This window comes from Myotis yumanensis, unplaced genomic scaffold (assembly GCF_028538775.1).
Source record: "Myotis yumanensis isolate MYYU_CA2020_CCGP unplaced genomic scaffold, mMyoYum1.0.hap1 SCAF_3, whole genome shotgun sequence".
Taxonomy (NCBI): Eukaryota; Metazoa; Chordata; class Mammalia; order Chiroptera; family Vespertilionidae; genus Myotis; species Myotis yumanensis.
In genome coordinates this window covers 138,456,538-138,483,911 of record NW_027223754.1, presented here as the reverse complement: position 1 = coordinate 138,483,911, position 27,374 = coordinate 138,456,538, and the positions used below count along the sequence as shown (strand labels likewise).

General features: G+C 40.2%; 1 protein-coding gene across 1 annotated transcript in view; it reads right to left on the bottom strand.

Annotated features, from left to right (window-relative positions):
- PAWR (pro-apoptotic WT1 regulator) overlaps positions 1-27,374 on the bottom strand; it is a 118,176-nt gene that overhangs the window by 41,551 nt on the left and 49,251 nt on the right. The window contains exon 3 of the mRNA XM_070409670.1: positions 2,277-2,408. Within this exon, the coding sequence (XP_070265771.1) occupies positions 2,277-2,408 (132 nt within the window). The remainder of the gene's footprint in view (positions 1-2,276; positions 2,409-27,374) is intronic.

The following is a 27,374-nucleotide window of genomic DNA, read 5'->3' as shown; positions in this document are numbered from 1 at the left end:
AAGCACTACTTATGTATTTTGCATCCAGGCATCAGGGCTCACGGAAAAATACATATTTTTTATAGAATTTATTGGGGTGACATTGTGTAATAAAATCATAGAGGCTTTAAATGTACAATTCTAGCCAGGATCGGTTTGGCTCAGTGGATAGAGCGTCGGCCTACGGACTGAAAGGTCCCGGGTTCGATTCCGGTCAAGGGCATGTACCTGGGTTGCGGGCACATCCCCCGTGGGAGATGTGCAGGAGGCAGCTGGTCGATGTTTCTCTCCCATCGATGTTTCTAACTATCTATCTCTCTCCCTTCCTCTCTGTAAAAAATCAATAAAAATAAAAAAATAAAAAAAATGTACAATTCTATGATACATCATCTGTATATTGTATTGTGTGTTCACCACCCAAAGTCAAGTTTCTTTCTGTCACCATTTATCTCCCCCTTTACCCTCTTCTACCTCCCCACCACTCCTTTGCCTCTGGCAATTACCATACCGTTTGTTGTCTGTCTATGAATTTGCCTTATTTATTTATTTATTTATTTTGCTTAATCCCTTCACCTTTTCACCCATCCCCAACCCCCTTCCCCTCTGACAGCTGTTAGTCTGATCTCTGTATCTATGAGTCTGTTTCTATTTTTTTTTTAATATATTTTTATTGAATTTTTACAGAGAAGAAGGGAGAGGGATAGAGAGCTAGAAACATCGATGAGAGAGATCGATCAGCTGCCTCCTGCACAGCCCCCAGTAGGGAAGTGCCCGCAACCCAGGTACATGCCCTTGACCGGAATCGAACCTGGGACCCTTGAGTCCGCAGGCCGATGCTCCATCCACTGAGCCAAACCAGTTCAGCAAGTCTGTTTCTATTTTGTTTGTTAGTTTATTTTGTTCATTATATTCCACATATAAGTGAAATCATATGGTCCTTGTCTTTCTCTGACTGGTTTACTTCACTTAGCATAACACTCTACAAGTGGAATAAGCCCAAATTCAATTTCAACTTTGTTAGACAAAGGATACAAAGACAGTTTCGATTATGAATAGTCACACAGATGCTGAAACACTGCTTGTTAGCTTACACCATTATCTGTAATAGGTTCTATTTGTCCTAGTAGCAACAATTTGGGTACAGGTGAACAGATAAACCTGTATCACACTTCGATTCTTCATGTCAATAGATCTCCTCAAAGAGCAGAGGAGAATGAAGTCTTTTATCCGCATTCCAAACCATCTCAAAATACTTTGCTTCTCTCTGCCAAACGCACTTTTATCATTATCTTGCAAATTAATAGACAAGTTATATTTCATTTTTAATCAATAAAATGGGGGCGTTATTGGAAACTCCTCTGAAAGTGGTATCTTAATGAAATTTATTTTAAAAAAGTAAAAACTGGAACTCTGAAAAGACTACACTAATTTAAGCGTCAAAATGTGATCAAATTAATTTAAGATTACATTATATCAAGATCACTTCCAAGAGAGTTTATATTAAAGGATTCTGCAAAGTGATTTTCTTAATACTTAATCATCCCAATGCCATTAACTTCCAATTATCTGTGCCATAAGAATTAAAAAAGAAAACCCAGCTAATTTAAAACTGAGTTAAATTTTATTTTAAATAATATTTTATAATTACACAGAAATATAGAAGTTTCTAACAATTCACAATTTTATCTTTTATTATGTTTAAACATTTAACTTTGTAGAAACTTGCTGTTCAACTCTTTATTTGCTATGCAATTCTAAAACAAATATCAAACTAGAACAGAACTGTACACTCATTTAAACTTACTAAGAGGTAATTATTAGTCTTGGTTGTTTTTACCAAGAGGTGATTATTATTCTTGGTTGCTTTTACAATTGATACTGTTTATATCTGACACTTTTTATACTGATACTGTTTATTAGTCAGTCAGCAAATATTCATTGATCAGGAAATAAAGACCAAACACTGCTTAAATCAAAAGTATTTGGAGATAAGAAAGATCAGTTTTTAAATCCATTGAAAATATTTCAATGGAGTTGATGCAACCAAAATGAAACTAGAAAAATTGTTAATAGTAACTTACAAATTATCATTAAAATAGCTAGTGATGCCAGGCTGGAGTGGCTCAGTTGGTTGAGCATAATCCTATGCACCAAAAGGTTGCCAGTTCGATTGCTGGTCAGGGTGTGTACAGGAGGCAATCGACTAATGTTTCTTTCTCTCTATCTCTGTCTCTCTGCATGTCTTCCAGTGAGGATTAAAAAGAGCTAGTGACATCCTAGTATTTTTAAATACTCACTTGTAGCAGATAGGAACTGCCTGGATCTAATAAGCTGACAGCTTCATTCTGCATAGTGTTTTGTTGTGTAACTGCATCTTCTCGTTTTCGCTCTTTCTGCCCTGCTTCATCATCTTCATATTCATCTAAGCACTGAAAGAAAGGATAGTTTCCATTTTATTTCACTGAATATTAATAGAATGTTTTAAAAGTATATGAAAATACATTTGATAGTATAAGGAAATATTTGTGCATTCAGAAACTAATTTACACAATAAAGATGTTTCTTTCAGCAATATACTGGTATACATTTCATTCCTGTAAATTAAATTATCTGCTTAATACCCAAATTTCCATATTCACATCACTGCCAACATCTAATCTCAAGATTTGCTTAAGGTAGGGTTCACTCATTCTGTATCATCCATTCAACAAGTAAACAAACTGTGTCTACTTTAAAGAAGGCACTTTTTGGAGGGAATCAAAAATGATACACCACAGAAATGGTCTGTATAGTCTACAGGGAAGGTGAGACATGTATATAAAACTTAATGATAAAGGCCACTTTCTAGCTTATTAGTACCTGTGAGTACATACTGAAGAGTTTTTTCACCTCTACAAAGACTCTGAAGAAGAGCTTATAATTTAAAGGATGGGTAATAACTGCAACTGCAGATATAGAAGAAAGAGAATTTCAGATGGTGGGAAGAGCACATGGAAAAACTTACAGGAAAGGGTGTTGCGAAAAAGATGAATCAACATCAGCATTATCTATCTCCAGACTTTTTACATGAAAAAATAACAACCCATAATCAGAAACAAAACTCTATACATTACACCCATTGTAACTAAACACATTCCTAACCAATACACTGCCCTAAAGGATTCTATGAAAGACAAAAAAATAAACAATGTCCCTGCAGGCACTCTGCAAACACTAAGACACTGATCAACGTACAGAATGGCAGGAAAGACAACAGAACTTACAAATTCTCCAAAGAGAGAGAGAAAAAAAGACAGAGGCCACTGTGCAAGTCAAGAAGGATCACTGGAGTGTCTGGAATAGGAGGAACCTAGTACATAAGCAGCACATTTAGACACAAGGTTCACAATGGGGGATATGGAAGCTGAGAAGGAATGTTAAATTAGAATGATATGGGGAGAAAGTCAGGAAAAGAATGGAAGGGGGAGGTTCTGGATAATGTTCAGGGTCCTCTCCTGTAATGAAACTATGAGTACTGGTGTCATCTGGTCCTAGTGATGTAACCTGTAGGAGCTGGAGCTTGGATAACCAGTACAAGAAAAAAGATGACACTGTCGCTACTGCAATTGCTATGAGTAATAAACTGTCCTTGTCTCTGACCCAGGAGACTCCTCTCTTCTGCCAGGATCCATAAAACTATAGTAGGCTAACATGTTGGCCTGCAAGCAGGATAAGATCTCAGGTCCTTCACAGTTCACATAGGTGAAAATTAGAAAGGCATATGCTCTGATCACATATAAATAATATATAAATATACTATAAATAGCCTGAGAACTCTGTACTTTTCACTACACAACATGGAAAGATGTTATAGTGCTACAATTCCCTGACATATAAGTAAAACATGATCAAACTGATTTTGAGAAAACAACCTGTATACAGCAATTAACTGTACAGGTTAAGAGAGACAAGGACCAAAAATGAAGAGACTAGTCAAACAACATAATAGATAATTTGATCCTAATGAAAAAAATACTTCCTATGTGGAAAACAAAACCCAATAAAGGATCATGTTAAATGGTAAAATATAAACAAAATTTAAAAGCAAAATTAGATTTAAGACATTAATGTCCACCATCAACATAGTTATTAACATCACTCTGGAAGGACTGTCTGATAAAACTAGGTAAGAAAAAAAAAGATTTCAGCATTACAAAGAAGGCAAAACTCCATCACTTCAAATGATATGATTTTATCAAGAATATAACCTAAAATATTTTAGAATTATTAGAGCTACTTAAGATGGTTTTTCAATAAGTAAGCAAAAATAAATAACTTCCCAAAGCAACATCACTAGCCAATGAGATTATATAATTTAAAAAATAACCTTAATAAACTGAAACACTTTATAAAATAGACTGTAAAACCTGACTAAGAAACAAATTAAAATCCATTCTTAAATTGAGAAAAACTTAATATTGTAGGTGTCAATAATCTTAAATCAACATAAAATAAAAAAATGTCAATCAAGATCTTAAGAGAATATATTTGGAAAGTAGGGTAGGTGGACCGTCTGGATGCACAAATACATTAGACATTCCAGAACAATTTTTAAAAAGGGTTTATGACAGAACACTCATTCTGGTTAACATTAAAATGTATAAAACCACAATAATGTAAACTGTATGACAAAGGTCCTAGAACAGAAAATAAAATTAAACAAAGGAATTCTTCAGTATATAGTACTGAGAAAAGAATCAACCACTTAATGTACAGTGGGGGCTGAGAAGCAAGAATACAAGACCTGGACAGAATAGAATAGAGTGGTCTCATCTCTAATCTTTCCCTCTACAAAGCAGCCATCCCTTTCTCCAGTACCTGAATTGCAAAAATCCCTGACTGTAGGATTGAATGGCAGTAGCATAAAGCTAGAATTCTTAAATGGTAGAATCCTATCTAATAAAGAGGTAATATGCAAATTGACCATCACTCCAACACACAAGATGGCCACCCCCATGTGGTCAAAGATGGTCACCACAAGATGGCCAGCAGGGGAGGGCAGTTGTGGGCAATCAGGCCAGCAGGAGAGGGCAGTTAGGAGGGACTAGCCCTGCAGGGGAGGGAGTTGGGGGGGACCAGCCCTGCAGGGGAGGGTAGTTGGGGGTGACCAGGCTGGCAGGGGAGGGCAGTTAGGGGCAATCGGACTGGCAAGGGAATGGTTAGGGGGTGATCAGGCTGGCAGGCAGAAGTGGTTAGGGGCAATCAGGCAGACAAGCGGTTAGGAGCCAGCAGTCCTGGATTATGAGAGGAATGTCCAACTGTCTGTTTAGGGCTGATCCCACCAGGATCGCGCCTAAACGGGCAGTCAGACATCCCTCGAGGGGTCCCAGATTCGAGAGGGTGCAGTCTGAGCTGAGGGACACCCCCCATGCACGAGTTTCATGCACCGGGCCTCTAGTCTATAAGTATAAAAGGCCAATATGCAAAGTGTCCTCCCAGGAGTTCAACCGGGAGACCGAGAGTTCGATCGTTCGCTATGATGTGTGCTAACCACCAGGGGGTGGCACAGAATGAAGGAAGGCTTAGGCCGGCAGCCAGCAGCCAGGGAAGGGAGGCCCTGATCGCCAGCCAAGCCTAGGAACCCTACCCATACACAAATTTCATGCACTGGGCCTCTAGTAGACAAATAAAAAGTAAAAGTTGAGGCAGGGAGCCATGAACTCCCTGAGCACTGGGATGTTATCTTTATTTTCATTTCTGAGACCCAACCCTTCAACACTAACCTTCCCTCCTCTCACATCCTCTATAAATGTAGACTCCCTTACCAGTAGCATATTAAAAGAAAGGAAAAAAAAACAAAACCAAAAACTCTTCAGTAAATGTTTGATAAATGAATGAATGAGTTACCAAGATGAAACAAATCAGGGAGATGGACTGTGGCACCCCAAGTTAAAATTCTCAATGTTCTTTTCCATGTAAACACCGTTGTCCACTGACCTGGGAACCTATTCATTACACATAGTATCTTTGTGGAGTGTGTGCATGTTACATACACCCCAGGCAGCTTTTAGAATAGGGATTGCTTGATGAATCACAACTTCCCTCTGAAGTTCTTCTAGCAACTTGTGCAGTTCTTTTAACAACAAGCACCCTAAAATTCTTTAAGCTATCTTATATAACTGGAATAAATATACCTAGATGAACAATTTCATAGAAATGGTGAAAAATAAGAAATGAAAACAAAAAAGAACTGAGTTAATAAACAAAGGTGAGCAAAGACATTTTCTACTTCTGTTTCTTGCAAAGATTAATAATTCTCTAAGAACATAACTGACTGGTATCCTGAAGAAAGAGAGAGAGAGAGTTGTTTTTAAATAAGTACTAGCAAAGGAGAACCAAAAAGAAGCCTAAATACTTTTAGAGTTTTTATGAAGTATAAGCTTTTTATATCTAAGAGGAAAAAAATGAAAACAAAAAAAAATGATTTTATATACTTGTATCAATAATGTGGGACTGAATTCCCTATCTCTCTTCCTAGCTCTCATTTCTAAATAAATATAAACATGTAAAAGTCATTCTCTCCTTTTATATGGGTTAGAGAGAAAGTTGCATGAGAACTGGGTTGACAAGTATAAATTGAAATAAAGTCAGCTTTTTTTTCACGAAATCAACTTTTAAACAGAGATGATAAGCATCTCTGAATTTCACCAAGCTCTGCTTTTCCCAAAATTACATTTTAGAGCGCTAATATTTTAACAAATAAACCCCCTAAAAAAAGTATGATCTTCATTGCAAATAACTAATGTTGTTAAAAAAGAGAAGCTATAACATGTTCTAAACAATTTATTCAAATCATTCCTATAGATCTGACAAAGTAACTAAATAAAAAGGAAATTAGGATATCTTTAAAGTCCTGTTAATTAGGACTCAAAATATGAATTCATAGGAATAGGATAAAAAAATTAGAAATAGATCCAAATACACAGACAAGTTAAGTTACAATAAAAGTAGAAAATCACATCAGTGGGAAAAGATGGGCTTTTTATATGTGGTTTGGGGATAACTGGATAGCTGTATTAAAAAATGACATTGGATTTATTCCACACACCACATACCAGGATAAATTTCAGTGCATCATTAAAAATAAGCAAAAATTTAAAGGCACTCCACCAAAGAAAATACAGGCACAGCAAAATAACACAAGAGAAGAGTCTCAATACCATTAGCTACTAAGGAAATGCAAATTAAAACCATAATGGACTATCACTATACACATACTGGAATACCAAGTGATAGTGAGGATTTGAAACGACTGCATATCTCCTCTATTGTTGGTGGGAACTAAAAGTGATATAGCCGCGTGGGAAAACAGTTTGGCAGGTTCTTATACATTTAAATAAGTATACACTTACCATATGACCCAGCAATTCTATTAGTAGTTATTACCAAGAGAAATGAAAACATGTTCACTGAAAACTTGTACCACAAAATCAGCTTTTTTCATAATATTTGGAAGTAGTCCAAATGATCATCAACTGGTGAACAGATTAACAAGCACTAGTACAGTCATGTAATTAAATACTAAGAAACAAAATGAAAAAATCTCAAAAGTATTACTGCTACAAGAAAAACCCCAGAAAGTGAATACTATGTACTGTATGAGCCCACATATAAAATTCTAAAGAAAGCAAAATCTTAGGGACAGAAAGAAGATCAGTGGTTCTCAGGAGTTGGGTGTGAGGGGGCTGACTGAAAGGGGCAGAAGTAGTGATGGAAATGTTCTATATCCTGTTCCCTTGGTGGTTTACCCAGTTGTGTACATTTGCCAAAGCTCATCAAATTGCACTCTTAAAACAGTAGCATATTATTGTATGTAAATTACACCATAATAGTATAAAGAAGAAATATAATAGAGATACTGAACAAATGAAATGAGTTAAAAAAAAAAAAAAAGACAACCTAAATCTGATTAAGCCTCTACATGTAATTACAAATTACAGGAACTAGAGGGGATAGAAGAACATATTAGACACCACCAATGGTGCTGCAATTATGAAAATCCAGACTGTGGGACACGCTAAGCAGGGCTCAAACAACTATAAAAAAAAAACCAAGCAGCAAATATTTTAGGCTTTTGGAGCTACATAAGATATTTTGTTTTTGTTTTTTAACAACTCTTTAAAAATATAGAAAACAGCCAGGCTGGTGTTGCTCAGAAGTTGAGCATCGACTTAAGAACCAAAAGGTCGCTGGTTCGATTCCTGGTCAGGGGACATGCCCAGGTTTCAGGCTCGATCCCCAGTGTGGGTCGTACAGGAGGCAGCTAATCAAAGATTCTCTCTCATCGATGTTTCTCTCTCTCTATCCCTATTCCTTCCTCTCTCTCTTAAAAAAAAAAAAATCAATGAAAGTATTTTTTAAAAATATATATATAGATAAAACAATTTTTAGTTCTCCTTCATATAGAATCAAGCTTCTACTATAAAGACAAATGGCCAGTATCTACAACTAATAAATATGAAACTCAGAGTAAGGACACCAATACCAACATATTAACCTCTTTTTTGTCCTTAATAAAGAAACTATTTTAAAACTATTTTTTAAATTATCACTTAAGAAACAGTTTGAACAATGAATATATGATGAAATTAAGCCTCAGAAGTTTGAGATTAAGAAATTTTTATTTTTTTAGGTGTGAGAGTGATATTGTTTTTTTGTTTAAAAATATTCCTTATCTTTTAGAGATATATACTGAAATGTTTAAGAATAAAATAGTATGTCATCTAGATTTGCTTCAAAATAATACAAGAGATAGAATGGGCAGTGTGTGCTGCCATAGATAAAATTGCCCAGGAGTTGTCAACTGTTGAGGCTGAAGGATGGGTCCATGGGGGACTTTATCACAGCATTCTCCTTTTGTATGACTGAAATTCCCATATTTAAGTTTTTAAAATAGCAATAAAATTTAACTTTGCATTGACTAAAATAACTAGAACTAGATAAATATTTTATTTTAAATAGCATAATACTTCTTATTCTAGGGAACAAAGTGGTAAAATATTATTTAAAACTATTTTCAAAGAAATGGGAAATGTTTGCAATTTCACATAGAGTGGAAAAAACTATGTATGAATGACAGAAAATACGCATTAACTATCTCCAGATTGATTTTTCTTTTTTCTTCATGATTGTCAATAAAGTGTACATCAGATTAGAAAATCACAAACTAAAAATTCAGATTTTGGAATCAATGAACTTAGATTCAAATCCCAGCTATCACTTAAAATAGTAATAGCATCTACCATTAACTGAATATTTTCTAGGGCACTGTTAAGCATTAACATCTAGTACAGTTATGGGGAACCTCTGACACACATGTCAGAGGTGACACGCGAACTCATTTTTTTGGTTGATTTTTCTTTGTTAAATGGCATTTAAATATATAAAATAAATATCAAAAATATAAGTCTTTGTTTTACTACGGTTGCAAATATCAAAAAATTTCTATATGTGACACAGCACCAGAGTTAAATTAGGGTTTTTCAAAATGCTGACACACTGAGCTCAAAAGGTTCGCCATCACTGATCTAGTACTTCATGTAATTTTCATAAAAACCTTAAGCAGTATGTATTACTTTATAGAGAGGGATCTGAGGATTAGAATTAAGTAACAGTCTTAAGGACACAAAGTCATTGAGGGATGCAGTTGGCACTACAACCTACGCAGTATAACAATCCTAAATTCAATTTTCCAACTGCTAGGTAGAATCTATTTATTAGACATGAAATCCATTTAGTGTATTGAATTTTGTTTCCAACTACAGTTTACATTCAATACCATTCCAAACCAGTTTCAAATGTACAGCAAATTGGCTGGAATACCATGCACTCTACAGTGGTACCCCCCCTTGACCCAAGCGCCCATCTGGCCCCAGGCCCTGTTATCTCAACATTATCTCATGTAATAAAAGCCTAGGTGGCGTCACGCTTTGTGCTTTGTGCAACGCCGCCACAAGATGGCCGCACGAACAATGGAGGCAGGGCCTGGTGGCTGCTCCGCACAGTGAGGCCTGGGGGTCCTGCGGCTCTGAGCGGCATGAAGGAGGCCGGTCCCAGCACCTCCGCCGCCTCGTGTGGAGGAGGCAGGTCGTGGCAGGGGAGGGCAGTTGGGGGCGATTGGGCCAGCAGGGGAGGGCAGTTGGGGGCAATCAGGCCAGCAAGGGAGGGCAGTTGGGGAGGATCATGCCGGCAGGGGAGGGCAGTTAGGGGCAATCGGGCCAGCAGGGGAGCAGTTAGACGTCAATCAGGTGGGCAGGGAGCAGTTAGGGGGTGATCAGGCTGGCAGGCAGAAGCCGTTAGGGGCAATCAGGCAGGCAGGTGAGCAGTTAGGAGCCAGCGGTCCTGGATTGTGAGAGGGATGTCCGATTGCTGGTTTAGGCCAGGTCCCAGGACATCCCCCAAGGGGTCCCAGATTGGAGAGGGTGCAGGCTGGGCTGAGGGATACCCCCCCCCCCGTGCATGAATTTTGTGCACTGGGCCTCTAGTCCTATATAATAAAAGGGTAACATACTAATTTGACCAAATGGCGGAACGACTAGTCAGCAGGGAGCAGGACCAGCAAGCGGGCAGCAACAGGTCAGCCAAGGCAGGTGCCAGCAGGCAGAGGGAAGGAACAGCGATCAGGGGATGGGGGGAATGGCAGGACCAGCGAGCAGACAGCACCAGTCCAGCTAAGGCAGGTGCCAGCAGGCAAAGGGAGGGGACGGCAATCGGGAGGGGAGGGGCAAATAGCAACATTAAAATATTTCTTCTAATTAATTCACTTTCAATGTGCATGAATTCATGCACCAGGCCACTAGTTGACTATATTCTTCATGTTTCAGTCTGAATCTCTGTGGCTATTCTGCTTAATCCCTTCACCTTTTTCACCTAGCCTCCCAATTCCCCTCTCCTGACAGCTTTCAGTTTGTTCTCTGCATCTCTGAGTCTGTTCCTTTTTATTTTTCTATTAGATTCCACATATAAGCGAAATCATATGGTATTTGTCTTTCTCTGACTGGCTTATTTCACTTAGCATAGTACCTTCTAGGTCCATCCATGCTGTCATAAAAGATAAGATTTCCTTCTTTATTACAGTTGAGTAGTATTCCATTGTATAAATCTATTTTATTTTTAATCTATTCATCTACTGATGAAAACTTGAGTGGCTTCCAAATCTTGGCTATTGTAAATAGCACCACAATGAAAATAGGGTGCATATATTCTTTTGAATTACTATTTAGGGTTTCTTTGGATATATTCCCAGAAGTGAAATTGCTGGCTCATACAATTCCATTTTTTATATTTTGAAGAACCTCCATACTGTTTTCCATAGTGGTTGCACCTATCTGTATTGCCACCAACGGTGCACAGGGTTCCCTTTTCTCCACATCCTCACCAACATTTGTTGTTTGTTGATTTATTGATGATAGCCATTCTGAAGGAGTGAAGTGGTATCTCACTGTGGTTTTGATTTGCATTGCTCTGATGATTAATGATGTTGAGAAACTTTTCTTATGTCTACTGGCCGTCTATATGTCTTCCTTGGAGAAGTGTCTATTCAGGTCTTCTGCCCACTTTTTAATTGGGTTGTTTTTCTGGTGTTAAGTTGTCTGAGTTCTTTATAGTGCACTGAGTTTTTATAAAGAAAAATAAAACAAAAATATCAGTGAGCACTTTTTATCAAACTTTTGTTTCATATTATCTTTGAGTACACTGAGTCCCTTTGTAGAACAAAGAATTGCTGGGAGTTGCAGGAAGAAAAGAGTGGCTATGAGCTGATGATTGCTGTAGCTGGATAACAGTTTTGTAAGGGTTCATCTACACTATAATTCTGTGCATGTTAACATTTTTACTTTTTTTTTTTTTTTAATTTTAAAGAGACTTTCTAGTAGGATTCTATGAGGTTTCATTTCTGTTTTCTATCACTGACAGCAGACCAAGCTTTCCCAGGTCTCATCCATCACTGTACAGACTCTCATTTCCATAGTGCTCTGTACATTTCCTTATCCTGCATGCCTCCTCTCCCTTTCAAATCATTCCATTTGTGCCCTCTGGAATTCCTGCTGATTAACATTTTTGCTCTCCTCAGCTGCAAAATGAAACCTAGCTGGCTCCTTGAAAAAGCTCTTTCCCTTTTAGCCCCCCTCAACAAGAAGCTATTTTTTTATTTCTTCCATTTCTTCCATATGTTAAGGGCCTGGTGGTAGGGTTAGTATCATCTCAGACTCTTTATTGAGCAAGTTTCTCCTTTGGCCACAGTGTTCTAGTCTAATGTTTCTCATTCAGTTAATACCACTCTGTATGAAGCATGGAATTTTGTGTAGGCATTTTCTAGCATACTGATGACTAAGAGATGCTACTGGTTTATGGATCAGAAGCATAAAATGGATATCGTGCAATATAAAAAATTAGTCCCTCTAAGAAAGAACTGACCCACATCCCATTCAAATACAGTAATAATAAGTAGTCATGAAGATAAAAAAAAAATCTATAATTATCTCAGCCTAAATACATTTTACCACTAAAAAACAGAAGGTTTGGTGGTGGTTGTAGGGTTTTTAAATATACACAGATTTTTACAGGAAGACAATTACCCTGTAAATCCAAGGAATACAATACTTTCGTTGTTAGTAATCATATAAAAAAGTTGCTCAGAGGATGTCACAAATAGCAAAACTATCATGGTATTTGAGCACACTTTTATCAGTCTGGAAAGAAAACTTTGAAAGCCATTGTATTATGTTTTTAAAACTCTAAGACCTTGCTTGAGGCAACAAACTGCACATCACAATAGCAATCTTTTATTACAAACCTGGCCTCGACGGTACATATTCAATAAATGTTTACTGAACTAAACACTGGGGCGTGTAATGGAGAAACCAGACTAACTAGACAAGACTGCAAAGGACATGAGCTAAGGAGGAGTTGGGATTTGAAGTCCTAAAAACAAAGAAAACATCCAATCATTTAATTTCTTGAACTAATGAGAGATAGAACATACTGCTTTTGAAAGGATAGCCTTATGATGATATGTATGTAAAATGTACAAATAAACTTGATCTGAAAATCATAAGGTAGTAATTTCCTACTACTAAAATTTCTACTACTACAGTGCAAAAGTCTTTAACATAGCAAAAATTAAACAAATTTATAGACTGAAATACCTAAAAAGGATCCATTTAATGACTGCTTTCCCTATCAATTTTAAAAATATGAATACCACAAAACTCAGGTCAGTAAAAGAAATCAGCATACCATTTGTCTACTTTCAACACAATTTGTATTAACAAATTTTTAAATGTTTCTAATACATAAGTATATTAATACTAGAGGCTCGGTGCACAAAAATTTGTGCACTCGGTGGGGGAGGGGGGTCCCTCAGCCTGGCCTGTGCCCTCTCGCAGTCTGGGACCCCTCAGGAGATAACGACCTGCTGGCTTAGGCCTGCTCCCGGGTGGCAGAGGGCACACCCAATCCCTAGGTGCAGCCCCTGGTCGGGCTCAGAGGAGGGCCGATTGGGGGGTTGGGGCACCGCCCCCGTCACACTCAAGGCAGGGTCGATGGGGAGGTTGCGGTGCCACCCCGTCACGCACAGAGCAGGGGGGATCAGGGAGTTGGGGCGCCACACCCCGTCACACTCAGAGCAGGGCCGATGGGGAGGTTATGGCTCTCCCCCATCACACACAGAGCAGAGCCCGTGGGGGTGGGGGTTGGGGCGCTGCACCATGTCACACACGGAGCAGGGCTGATCAGGGGGTTGGGGAGCTCCCCCCTATCAGGCACAGAGCAGGGCTGATCAGGGGGTTGGGGCGCCTTCCCCTGTCACGAACAGAGCAGGGCGGATAGGGAGGTTGTGGCCCCGCCCTGTGTCACACACAGAGCCACAGGACGATCAGGGGGTTTGGGCACTGTCCCCTGTCACGCTGCTCCAGGAGCCAGGAGGCCTCACGGCTCTGCTGATCCCAGTGCTGGGAGGCCTTGCGGCTCCGGATGATGGCTGTTTGCAGCTGGTCACACTCCCTTCAGGGTGGGGGTCCCCACTTGGGTGCCTGGCCAGCCTGGATGAGGGGATGGTGACTGTTTGCAGCTGGTCAAATCCCCTTCAGGGTGGCGGTCTCCACTGGGGTGCCTGGCCAGTCTGGGTGAGGGGCTGAGGGCCGTTTTCAGGCTGGTGGGTGACTGAAGCTCCTAACCTCTCCTTTTTTTCTTTTTCTTTTTTTAATTCTGGGATTTATTTACCTTCTATGGCTGTCACTGGAGCTGAGAGCCGGCTTTAGCTCTGAGGCTCGGCTCCAGCTCTGAGACCTCGGTTTGTTTGGCTTCTATAATTGAAACACTGTTGCAACTCCAGCTCGGGCCAGCTGGCTGAAAGCATGAGGATTTTTTAGCTTCTATAATTGCAACATTGTTTCTTAGAGTGCAAGCTCAGAGCCCAGCAGCAGCAGGCGGGGAACCTTGGCTTCCTCCTTCATTGGAGCAAGCAAGCCTCCTGTTCGCTTCAGCTGCCTGTCTGCCGCCGCCATCTTAGTTGGCAGTTAATTTGCATCCTGATTAGCCAATGGGAAGCGCGTCAGAGGTACGGTTAATTACCATGTTTGTCTATTTTTAGATTGGATAGAGGCCTGGTGCACAGGTGAGGGCCGGCTGTTTTGCCCTGAAGGGTGTCCCGGATCAGGGTGGGGGTCCTGCTGGGGTGCCTGGCCAGCCGGGATGAGGGGCTGATGGCTGTTTGCAGGCTGGCCAAGCCCCCCAGTGGGGACCCTCACCTCATGGGGGAGTGGCCAGCCTTAGTGAGGGGCTGAGGGCTGTTTTCAGGCTGGTCACACCCCCTTCACGGTGGGGATCCCTACTGGGGTGCCTGGCCAGCCTGGGTGCGGGGCTGAGGGCCGTTTTCAGGCTGGCCACACCCCCTTAAGGGTGGGGGTCTCCACTGGAGTGCCTGGACAGCCTGGGTGAGGGGCTGATGGCTGTTTGCATGCTGGTCAAGCCCCCCTGTGGGGAACCTCACCTCATGGGGTGTGACCAGCCTTGGTGAGGGGCTGAGGGCTGTTTTCAGGCTGGTCACACCCTCTTCACGATGGGGGTCCCTACTGGGGTGCCTGGCCAGCCTGGGTGCGGGGCTGAGGGCCGTTTTCAGGCTGGCCACACCCCCTTCAGGGTGGGGGTCTCTACTGGGGTGCCTGGCCAGCCTGGGTGAGGGGCTGATGGCCATTTTCAGGCTGGCCACACCCCCCGGTGACCCAAGCTCCCAGCCTCTCCTTTTTTTTTGTCTATTTTTTTCAGCACTTCCTTGAGTGGAGGCCACAGCAGGCTGGAAGCAGGTATCTGGGATTTATTTAACTTCTATAATTAAAACTTTGTAGCCCTGAGTGGAGACCAGGACCGGCCTGCCAGCCTGGCTTCTTCCATCGCCAGGGGCAACCCAAGCCTCCTGCTCACTCCAGCTCCATGGCTGCCTCCCTCTTAGTTGGGTTAATTTGCATACTCGTTCCTGATTGGCTGGTGGGTGTGGCTTGTGGGTGTAGTGGAATGATGGTTAATTTGCATGTTTCTCTTTTGGGGAAGTAGAGGTATATCTTGTTTTTGGAAGAGTTCAGCTAGATATTGCTTCACATTCCTTTCTCTTTTTTCCTATTTGTTCTCTTTCATAAATGATGAGTCTTAAAAATGAATGAAACCATTCATGTTCAAACAATATTGACAATAGTGCATAAAATCCATTAAAAAGTGCTATCTAGTTCCTTTAATTTTCAGAATCCCCCCACCCCCCAAAAAATTTAATATCATTCTATTCTGTCCAAAAACCTCAGGCTATGTAATATATACACATCTTATCTACACTAATAAAAGAGAAACATGGTAATTAGCGTACGACCGCTACCCTTTTCATTGGCTAATCAGTGAGTATATGCAAATTAACTGTCAGCCAAGATGGCGGCCGGCAGCCAGGCAGCTGGAAGCGAACATGAGGCTTGCTTGCTTCAGTGACTGCGGACTCCAACGTTCCCCACCTCACTTGCCGGCCTCTCAGCTGCAACTCTAAGCAACTATGTACTATGTTGCAAATAAGAAGGTAAACAAAACACCAGAAACCGGCTTTCATTCAGCCGGGCTTTAGCAACATTGTATCGATGTTTTCAGCGGCGAGGCCTCAGAGCTAAAGCTGGCCCAGAATAAAAAAAAAAAAAAAAAAGAAAACAAGGAGCAGTTGGAAGCTTCAGTCACTCGCTTCCGGAAAACAGCCCTCAGCCCCTCACCCAGACTGGCCAGGCACCCCAGTGGGGACCCCCACCCTGATCCAGAACACCCTTCAGGGCAAACCAGCCAGCCCCTACCCATGCACCAGGCCTCTATTCTATAAAGTAAAAGGGTAATATGCCTCCCAGCACCGGGATCAGCGGAGCAGCGAGGCTCCCGGCACCGGGATCAGTGTGACAGGGGGCAGTGCCCAAACACCCTGATCGCCCTGCGGCTCTGTGTGTGACAGGGGGCGGGGCCACAACCTCCCTATCTGCCCTGCTCTGTGCCTGATAGGGGGGAGCTCCCCAATCCCCTGATTGCCCTGCGGCTCTGTGTTTGACAGGGTGCAGCACACCAACCCCCTGATCGGCCCTGCTCTGTGTGTGACAGGGTGCGGCGCCCCAACCCCCCCCGCCACGGGCCCTGCTCTGTGTGTGACAGGGTAGAGCCATAACCTCTCCATCGGCCCTGCCCCAAGTGTGACAGTGGCGGCGCCCCAACCCCCTGATCGGCCCTGCTCTGTGGGTGATAGAGGGTGGCGCCCCAACCCCCCTCCACGGGCCTTGCTCTGTGTGTGACAGGGTAGAGCCATAACCTCCCCATTGGCCCTGCCCTGAGTGTGACAGGGTGCAGCGCCCCAATCCCCTCATCTGCCCTGCTCTGTGTGTGACAGGGGGCGGTGCCCCAACTCTCCTATCGGCCCTACTCTGTGAGTGACAGCGGGGAGCTCCTCAACCCCCTGATCGGCCCTGCTCTGTGCCTGACAGGGTACGGGGCCCCAACACCCCTGATGGGCCCTGCTCTGTGCGTGACAGGGGGCAGCGCCCCAACCCCCTGATCGGCCCTGCTCTGTGCATGACAGGGGGCAGTGCCCCAACCCCCTGATCGGCCCTCCTCTGTGCATGACAGGGGGTGGCGCCGCAACCTCCCCATCGACCCTGCCTTGAGTGTGACAGGGGGCGGTGCCCCAACCCCCCAATAGGCCCTACCCTGAGCGTGACTGAGGGTGGCATCGCAACCTCCCAATCCGCCCTGCTCTGTGCATGACAGGGCGGCACCCCAACTCCCCAATCGGCCCTGCTCTGAGCCTGACCAGGGGTTGCACCTAGGGATTGGGCCTGCCCTCTGCCACCCGGAAGCAGGTCTAAGCCAGCAGGTCGTTATCTCCCAAGGGGTCCCAGACTGCGAGAGGGCACAGGCTGGGCTGAGGGACCCCCCCTCCCGCCGAGTGCACAAATTTTTGTGCACCGGGCCTCTAGTCTTAATATAAAGAAACCACACAAATTCCTCAGGTGTTTCAGTTTTTCAATACTTTTTGCAAAGTATAAATACTTCTTTATAAAGCTCTAACACAAGGAACAGCCAAACATTTTCTTCATGTGAATCAAAATGAGGAACAGAATTACAAAAGAACTGAAATGAAATGAAAACTTCAAACATCCAAGTAAGTTTAATTGTATCTACATACAATAAATTATATAAATGTAGCTCTAAAAGCATTCTGATTGCCCTTTGCATTTAAAAGAAAATCAAGTAAGCAATCTTAGCAAAGCTTTTAGGGAAAAGGAAAAAAAAAAACTATACAGCTCCATGGCGGTAGGATCTGTATTGAGGATCATACAATTACAAACCATGAATGTGGATAAGTGGTTGTACTTTCCAAAATGAAAGTTACTGTATCCATGAAAGGTATTAAGAGAGTTAAGCTACATTCCACTCATTTTTCTTCTGCAAGACTATGTCAATCCTATCAGTACTGCTGCTTCTTTATCTTCCTCCGTGTCTAGTAATACCCTTTTTTCATCTTCCATTAGTCCTTTATCTAGCATATAGCACTCTGTCATCACTCAAAGGCTGTCTAGATTTTCCTTCCCTTCCCTTTCTGCTCCTAAGCCAAGAGATGTATTTTAAAATGGTTAAACAAATTTTCCACTATACAAAAAGAAAATTGAAATAAGATCAAATTAATGAGCATCTCTATGTGAAAATAATTGAGCAAAATAAACAAATGACTTTTCTCCTCTCATTAGGTAGCTTAAAAAAGCCTGTCTATATTACAATGATTTAAAAATGTTACACACACACACACACACACACAGCCCTAAGCTAGAAAGTTTAGAAACTTAAGAGTAAATCAAGATCTATGAATTTTTAAGACTAATTATAAAACACCCTAATTGACTAGAATTTCATTTTTCCACAATTTTAAAGCACCTTCCTCACCATTAAACTTCTACACTGATACTATCATATATGACTCAACCATGGTCCCATCCAACTACCTGTGTAGAGATCCCATCAGATCCTAGGGCTAAGCAGTTTCAAATTCTCCAAATAACAATATTCAAGCACTCTCACTTTCAGCTATTTCAACAAATATAATAATAATAATAATTTAAAAACTATAGTCTGGATCTTTTTAAACAGAAAATGGCATCTTTTCCTAATTACAAAATTAATGTACATTCAAAAAGCTTTTATTTATTTATTTATTTATTTATTTATTTATTTATTTATAATATATTTTATTGATTTTTTACAGAGAAGAAGGGAGAGGGATAGAGAGCCAGAAACATCGATGAGAGAGATTGATCAGCTGCCTCCTGCACACCCCGCAGTGGGGATGTGCCCGCAACCAAGGTACATGCCCTTGACCGGAATCGAACCTGGGACCCCTGAGTCCGCAGGCCAACGCTCTATCCACTGAGCCAAACCGGTTCGGCTCAAAAAGCTTTTAAAAGAGAAAAAAAAAATAAGAACTCATCCTTAATCTTAAACAAATGTTATCACTTTGGTATAAAACCTTCTGCTAGAAGGCTTTCCTTTCTTTTCTTTTTTTTATTCACAGAATTGTAGCCATCTGTTTTGAGTTCAACTTGTATCATCACCTTGTTTTCAACAAAAATTTTAGTAGCTGCATAGTATATGAGATTATGAATACATCACGATTTGTTTAATCATATGTGTGTGGGATATATAATCTTAATACTCTTTCATATAAATTTGTGTATCCATCTCTATTTTTTAATGCTCTTTAAACATGCTGTCAAATTTTCCTCCAAAAAAGTTGCTCCACCCTTATTATTATTTTTAACTCTTAAAAAATTTTTTTTAATTTATTGATATGAAAGGGGGGGTTGTTGTTCCACTTATTTATGAATTCATTGGTTGATTCTTGTATGTGCCCTGACCAGGGATAAACCCACAACCTTGGCGTATCAGGATGACGCTCTAACCAACTGAGCTACCTGGCCAGGGCTTACAACTCTCTTTAAACATATTAGGCAAATATGATTTCACTGAATCCTAGTATCAGGATGAACTTATGTGATCTTTTTTTGGCTTTAGGTATTTCTTAATGTATCTTCATTTTCTTCACTGATGTCCTCTCTCAATTTTTATATTGGTTCATTCATTTCCTTAGTATTTCTAAAAGCTCTTTATAAGATGGTAATTTTTGTTATCATATATTGTCCATTTGTTTTCCTAGTTCACCTTTTTAATTCCGTTTAGGTTTTCTTTTGGAGATTTTCTCCCTGTGGTTTTATGTTAAGAAAATGTGTTTTCCATTTTAAGATCTAATAAACACAGAGACTTTCTAATTTTTACTACCTCACTTTTAACTCATTTCATATTTAATTTGTTGTATAGCGAGATTGGAATCTAATGATTTTTTGCTATAAAAAGACACATGTTCTAGCAATATACATGGAAAAATTCAGAACTGCAACACTGGCATTGGGTTGTATGAGTAGCTGCCCTAGAGGAGTTCAGCACCTTTCTCTAGGTTTCATATCCAGGGGTTCTGAAAAACCCATCTCCTTACCACCAATTCAAAATGCTATCTTTGCCTGGCCAGCATGGCTCAGTGGTTAAGCATCCTATGAACCAGAAAGTCTCAGCTGGATTCCCAGTCGGGACATATGCCCAGGGTGTGGCTCGATCCCCAATGTGGGGCGTACAGGAGACAGCCGATCAATGGTTCTATCATTGATGTTTCTCTCTCTCCCTTTCCCTACCTCTCTGAAATCAATAAAAATATCTTTTAAATGCTCTCTTTATTATATATTTTTATATATGGCTATGTTTTTAGCTTTCTGTTCCACTCATCTATTTATATTAATAGCCAAATCATATTACTTTATCATTATATGTTAATAGTATATCTAGTAGTAGCTACAGTTCCCTTCATTATTATTCATTTTTAAAGCTCTCTTGGCCAATCCCAATATATTCTCCCAGTAAAATAATTATTTTAAAAAATTAACATAAAAATTATTTGGAGAAAACTATTGGCATTTATTAGCTGTATGATCTTGCAAAATGGGAACAGCAGGAATGCCCACATAAGAGAGCTGTTGCGATATAGGTTAGCAATGAGTTAGAACTAAGGAAATGAAGTTGACATAGACTGGGGACAGACAGTAAACAGGAGTGGAATCTGACTGGATTAGGGAGAGCCAACAGCAGTAAGTTACAAGATGATTCCCAGTTTTCTAGCTCATGGTGTAATCTACATGCACAGACAATTTTAAAAGGTGGGAAATGATGAGGAATTTGGTGTTAGGCATGAAATATTTGTGAGATATACAAGAGGAAAGGAAGGACCAAGGTACAGATCAAAGGCTAAATCTCTTTTCCTAACACTGTAAGAAGGCTTCTAAGATGGACCTAAATGCAGTTAAATTAAAGAGTGAGGTACTTTACGTTGTTCATATGGGAAATACAATAATAAATAATGATTAAGTAATAAACTGTTTCACATACTAAATGTAAACCTACTTTTGCCTTACCCTATATAGGCAACGAGAAATTGAGAGATTCTGAGGATTCTGTAGTTTCTCTGAGAAATAATTGTGCTCTTCTGCTGACAATCAGAGGCAGAAATTTAGGATGAAGTCATGCGTGTGAGGCAGATTAAAAGTTTAAAATACATATTGTAGGAAATATGAAAGTGAGTGAAATGTAAAGGATCTCCAGATAAGTGCTAAGGGTCTTGCTAAGAATGAAGATCCTAAAACTTCAAAATGAAACCAATTTGTAATATCAGCTGTTACTAGTTTAAAGCTTATTGCTGTGAGTCTAATTCTAATATGAAAACTAATTCTTTCATATTTTCAGCAAGCTGTCTAATTATTTTTGGAATGAGTGTACAGGAAGGTCTTCCCTTAACTGTTCAAACAGGTAACTCAGAAGCAAGTCTTGACCAGCAGGTTATTAATTGCACAATTATGCTTGAACATAATAGTCTTGTTAATATTATTTTCCATCTGGATATTTTTAAGTTACCAAATTTAGTGAGAAAGACTCCAGGATCATATTAGTTTTAGATAAAAATTCTTTCCACAATTTACGTACAACCCAGGTTTCAACTAATTAGACTGTTTTTATGCTTAGTAATTGGGAGTAGAAGGCCTGGGTATTTATAACAAAAATTCCTCAATGTTGAGTCACACAAATAATACTAAGGAAACAAACTAAGCATTAGTATAAGGGAAGAGGCTATCTTCAGAAAGAACTGTCAGAACTGATAAATAAGTAAAATACATTCTATCTGCAATGTATCAATGATGGCTCTTAAGCTTAAGTGCTGAGGTTAGAAAATAAACATACACCCTTCAGCTCAATACTTTACAAATCATTGATTACACTCCTAGAGAAGCAATGATATAATCAATGAAAACTATATATTTAGTACCTTTCAACTATTATCAGATTTAAGCAACCCAGTATTTACAGTCTTTCTTTAGCTATCCCCAATAATAGAATCTAATTCCATGACAGTTATTCTTCAACTTCCTAGAGGTCTGGGCAATATATTTAACCCCTCTATACTTCAGTTTTTCTCATCTGTAAAATAGGGATAACAACAACAGTTGTGCCCCATAAAATTCTAAGGATTAAATGTACACAAAAACTAAGAAGAGTGATGCACTTAGTAAATGGTATATCATCATTATAACTCCCATCAAAGAATATTAGACATACATATAAACATGCTAATAATAACAGCTAACTTTTACTAAACTTTATGTACTAAGTATTATCCTAATACTTTATTTGTATTATCTCATTTCATCTTCAAACTATAGGTACTACTATAGATTACTTTCATTACTTCTCTATGCTAACCCAAAAACAAGTATCCAATTCTTCCACATAGTAGCCATTTTGTATTAATTGAATATTAATTGAATGAAACCTTGTCTGATTATTTCAAATGTAAAATTCAGATTATAAATTCTTAGTTTCTTAATTTTTAATTCATTCTAGTTTTACATAATTTATAGCATTGTTTCCTTCTTTCTTGCTTGCAAATCCCATCTGCTTAATTAGATTTTAAGGTTCCCAAAGGCAGAAACCTCATCCAGTATTGTTTATGTATCCTTTCATTTTATTAGTAATACCTATGTAACACAAACTTAATACAAATGCATGCTCCCTAATTTAATATTTCCTAAAACTGTAAAAAATTTAAACAATTTTAATGCCAAATTTATTCACTTATTCAAAAACATTCCTTCTGCTTAAAAACTATATTTGAAAAATCCTCATGTACACAGGTATAACTTCTGGTACCTCCTATTTCCCATTTCATCCCAGTCAATTTCATTATAGATTCTAAGTGAGAAACATAGGATTTTCAAGAACTCTTACATGCAGCATGTTTTCAGAAACACTATACAAATGCAGTAAAGCCTAATTTCTTCATAGAACAAGCAAAACTTCCCTATGTCTTAAGTAATTAGTATGAATTATCCTCAATCTCATGTCCCTCCTCCCAAATAATGAAAAGCAGTGATTAATAAATTCAGAAAATCTAAAATTAAGTTGAGTTTATAAGGACTGCAGGTAGAAGCCCTGCAACTTTTAAAATAAGTTATGTCTTACCAGTTTTTTTTTTTTGGGGGGGGGGGGGGGGTAAATAAATAAATAAATAAATAAGGGAAATATGCTAATTAACCGGGACACGGTAATGCAGTGGTTCTCAACCTTGGCTGCACATTAGCATCACCTGGGAATCTTTTTAAAATCCTGATTTCTGGACCTCATCCTCCGGAAATTCTGTTTCTTTGTTACTAATGTTGTGGCCCCACCCCATAACAAAGAAACAATTTCCGGAGGATGAGGCCCAGAAATCAGGATTTTAAAGATTCCCAGGTGATTCTAATGTGCAGCCAAGATTGAGAACCACTGCCTTAAAGAGTCGACCAGACAGGAGGTTGTGCGCGTAGCTTCGGGGGCTGGGCAGCAGGAGCCTCCACGAACCTGCGCTGGGGGAGAGCCTGATCAGCAGCGGCTGCAGCTGCTGCTTCAAGTGCCAGAGAGGGAGTCAGGGCTCAATTTCAAATCGCGCACTGGGGTCCTAGTTTTGTTTATAAAAACACAATTTCCAGCCGAAACCGGTCTGGCTCGGTGGATAGAGCGTTGGCCTGCGGACTGAGGGGTCCCGGGTTCGATTCTGGTCAAGGGCATGTACCTGGGTTGCGGGCGCGGAGATGTGCAGGAGGCAGCTGATCGATGTTTCTCTCTCATCGATGTTTCTAACTCTCTATCTCTTTCCCTTCCTCTCTGTAAAAAATCAATAAAATTTTAAAAATAAATAAATAAATAAAAATAAAAACACAATTTCCTACAAACTACCTATTGAGATTTGAAGAGGCAGGGAGAGAGAAGATTACAGAACCAAAGGCAATCTACCACATGTTGAGATTTCTACAATGCTATATACTTTTTCTGAGAATTCAGAAATATTTGCATAAACACGATGACAGAGTAATTTGTATACATACTTGACCAAAAGTAATGATAGCACTAATTCTTTAGAACTGAGAAATTATTTTGAATCTCCTTTATGCTTGGGGAAACAAAAATCACCAAACAGCTTCTGTCACCTTTGGCCAGAATTTTCAATAGAAAAAGTCACCATTTTAACACTACTACTAAAAAGGAAGTACTAAATGAGGGAGGGTTATAGGAAACAGGACCTGGGAGAAGAATAGGTTGGGAGTCATAGTTCTGCTAAGGTTTCTAAAAGCACAGCACAAGTTCTGCAGAGCTTCTATAGATGACCTACCTCATTTGGTTTAGTGTCTGTAAAAGTTCCTCTTCAATGGTCTTCCCCCTTAGAAATATTCATCTAGCCCAAGCATGTCAAACTCGCAGCCCCCAGGCTGCATGTGGCCCTCAACGAATATTTTGAGGCCCAGCCAATATAACGGTATGTAAGAAATGTTTTAATAAAAATTTCTTAACTTAATTTTTACAACATCCTGTTATACATAATTATTAATAACAAACTACAACGTTCGCTATTGACTTATCGCTATAATTGTGTTGCATTCATTTCCCTTACATGCCTTACCCACAGGTTCACCATTTCTCTCCACTAATACTAGCAGTGAATATTTTAGCAGCCGATGGCCACGTCATTAGTCTTGTACTGACTTGTTTGATGTGCACAACAGGAAATATTTTGCTTTTGGAGAACAAGAAAAATAGGTTTATTTGCATTACGCTTATTAATTTGTGCAGTTATTCAGTGTCCGATAAGCTAATGTTCAAGAAAAAATATTAATTTTTATTAAAATGTTCTAATATTATTATGTTAATGATTACTTTTATTTCAGCCGTTTGTATCCAGCATGTCTCTATCGAAATAAACCTACATTTCTATGAAAACTGAAGCTTTTGTTTTTTTGTGGCCCACATAAACTTAAACCTGGTTTATTTGACCCGTGTTAGCCTTTGAGTTTGACATGCTTGATCTAGCCCAGGGGTGGGCAAACTTTTTGACTCGAGGGCCAAAATGGGTTCTTAAACTGGACCGGAGGGCCGGAACAAAAGCATGGATGGAGTGTTTGTGTGAACTAATATAAATTCAAAGTAAACATCATTACATAAAAGGGTACGGTCTTTTTTTTTTTTTAGTTTTATTCATTTCAAATGGGCCGGATCCTGCCCGCGGGCCGTAGTTTGCCCACGGCTGATCTAGCCCCTCAAGAAGTTTTATATTTCTGTTTAAATTTACTTGTCCCCTAGCATATCCTTTCCCCTACACCTCATACACTCATTCTGAAAATAATTTAAATTTGAACTTATCACAAAAATCATTCCTACTAATACATACTTTCATTTTTAAGAATAATTCCCCTCACAAAAATATAAAAGTATCTAGCTATATAAAACAGACTAAAACTGATCTTGAGTGCAAACTAGCATTTAGCACAGAGACTGGCACACTAAAGGTACATAAATATTAAGGAAATGAATGAACAAATTAACAAGTAAACTAATCTACTTTAGCCTAGCCTGCTCCCCACTCACCAAGGGTTTTTTCCTTATGTATCTGAGAGTCTCAGGTTAAAGGGAAGAAGTAAATTGTACTAGCAGTGGATGGACAGCAAAGAAAGTAAAAAGAAAACTAAAAAATGTAATCTCCATTTTGTCTTATATAATATTAGAGGCCTGTTGCACGAAAAGATTCATGCAATAGGCTTTCCCTTCCCCTGGCTGCTGGCACCAGTTTTCCTCTGGCACCTGGGACCCAAGGCCTTCACTCTGGCCACCGCCTTCCATCTTCGCTCTGGACACAGTCTTCGCTGTGGCTGGAGCCTTCAGTCATTGCTCCTCGCTCCAGCAGGAGTCTTCAGGCTCCGGCCAGAGCTGCTCCTGTAGCTCCTTCTGCCCCCCACCCTCCCCCTCAAAGCTTGATCGCTGGTTCGCCTGCAGACCTCGCCGACGGGCTCCTGGCTTCCAGGGGGCCACCTTGCCTGCGGCTGGGCTTTCCGATCGTGATCAGGATCACGGGCCACAGGCAAGGTGGCTCCTGGGTCCTGGGGGTGCTGCCTTGCCAACGGCCCGGCTTTCGGATCGGGATCAAGATCATGGACCGCAGGCAGGGTGGTTCCTGGGTCCCGGGGGTGCCAGCTTGCCTGCGGCCCGGGCTTTCCGATCGCGGTCACCGGCTGGGGGGCAGGCAAAGGTGGCCCCGGTTCTCCGATCCAGGGCCGGAGGGCAGGGCAAAGGTGGCCCCCAGGGCTCTTTGCCCTGCCACCTGGGTTTCCGATCACCGTTCTTCCGTCCTTCCCCTTTCGCCTCCCATCATTGCGTCTACTATGCAAATTAACAGCCATCTTTGTTGGCGGTTAACCGCCATCTTTCTTGGCAGTTAATTTGCATATCGCCCTGATTAGCCAATGGGAATCATAGCAAAGGTACGGTCAATTACCCTTTTTGTCTTTTATTAGATAAGATAACACCCATCATTGAATGATAGATTCATTTTACTTTAACTTTCATTGGATAACATGAAACTATATTTGTGCCCTTAAACCTTATGTTATTGTTGTTTTTAGAGAGAATAAGCAGGGGGAAGGAGGGTGTGGAAACATCGATGTGAGAAACTTCTTTCAGTGGCCTCCTTCCTGTACACGCCCCAACAGGGGATCGAACCCATATACACATGTGCCCTGACTGGAAATCAAACCCACCACCTTTTGGTGTACAGGATAATGCTCCAACCAACTGAGCCACCAGCCAGGGCTAGGATATAGCACTCTTAACTCTTATCTGCTTTTAGTTCCATACCCTGCAGATTACTTGAACCAAATTAACACTACGGTGTCGGGTGAATTTCCCGCCAAAATATAAGATGGCGCGGGCAATTATTTAGGTTTCCCGCGCAAAATCAGAGTTAGTTTAAAATGCCTATATCTTTTGAAGTATGGGTTCGATTGAAATGAAATTTTCGGTTTCTTGTGTAAAAAATGAAAATTTATTCAATCACAGACATTTTTTTATCTATTCAGTACATAAATAATTCGATATATATAAACTAAATACGAAAAACCCAAAAAATACTTATTACCTAAAAATATACACATATTTTTAAAGTTTAAAATAAAATTTTCATAATAAATCAAAACAAATAGAAATTAATAGTTTTTTAGCGTATGATATTTTTCAAAACACGCCTCTTTATGTAGAGGTATATTGCAAAATTTGCACATGTAGCGTGTCTCACTGCGCAATTTATGAACGGAACATACGCGACACCTTCTCAAAATGTTTTTCTTTTTTCCACTTCCGACAATTGCCTGTAACGTATGCTTTCTCATGTCCATCGATAGCCT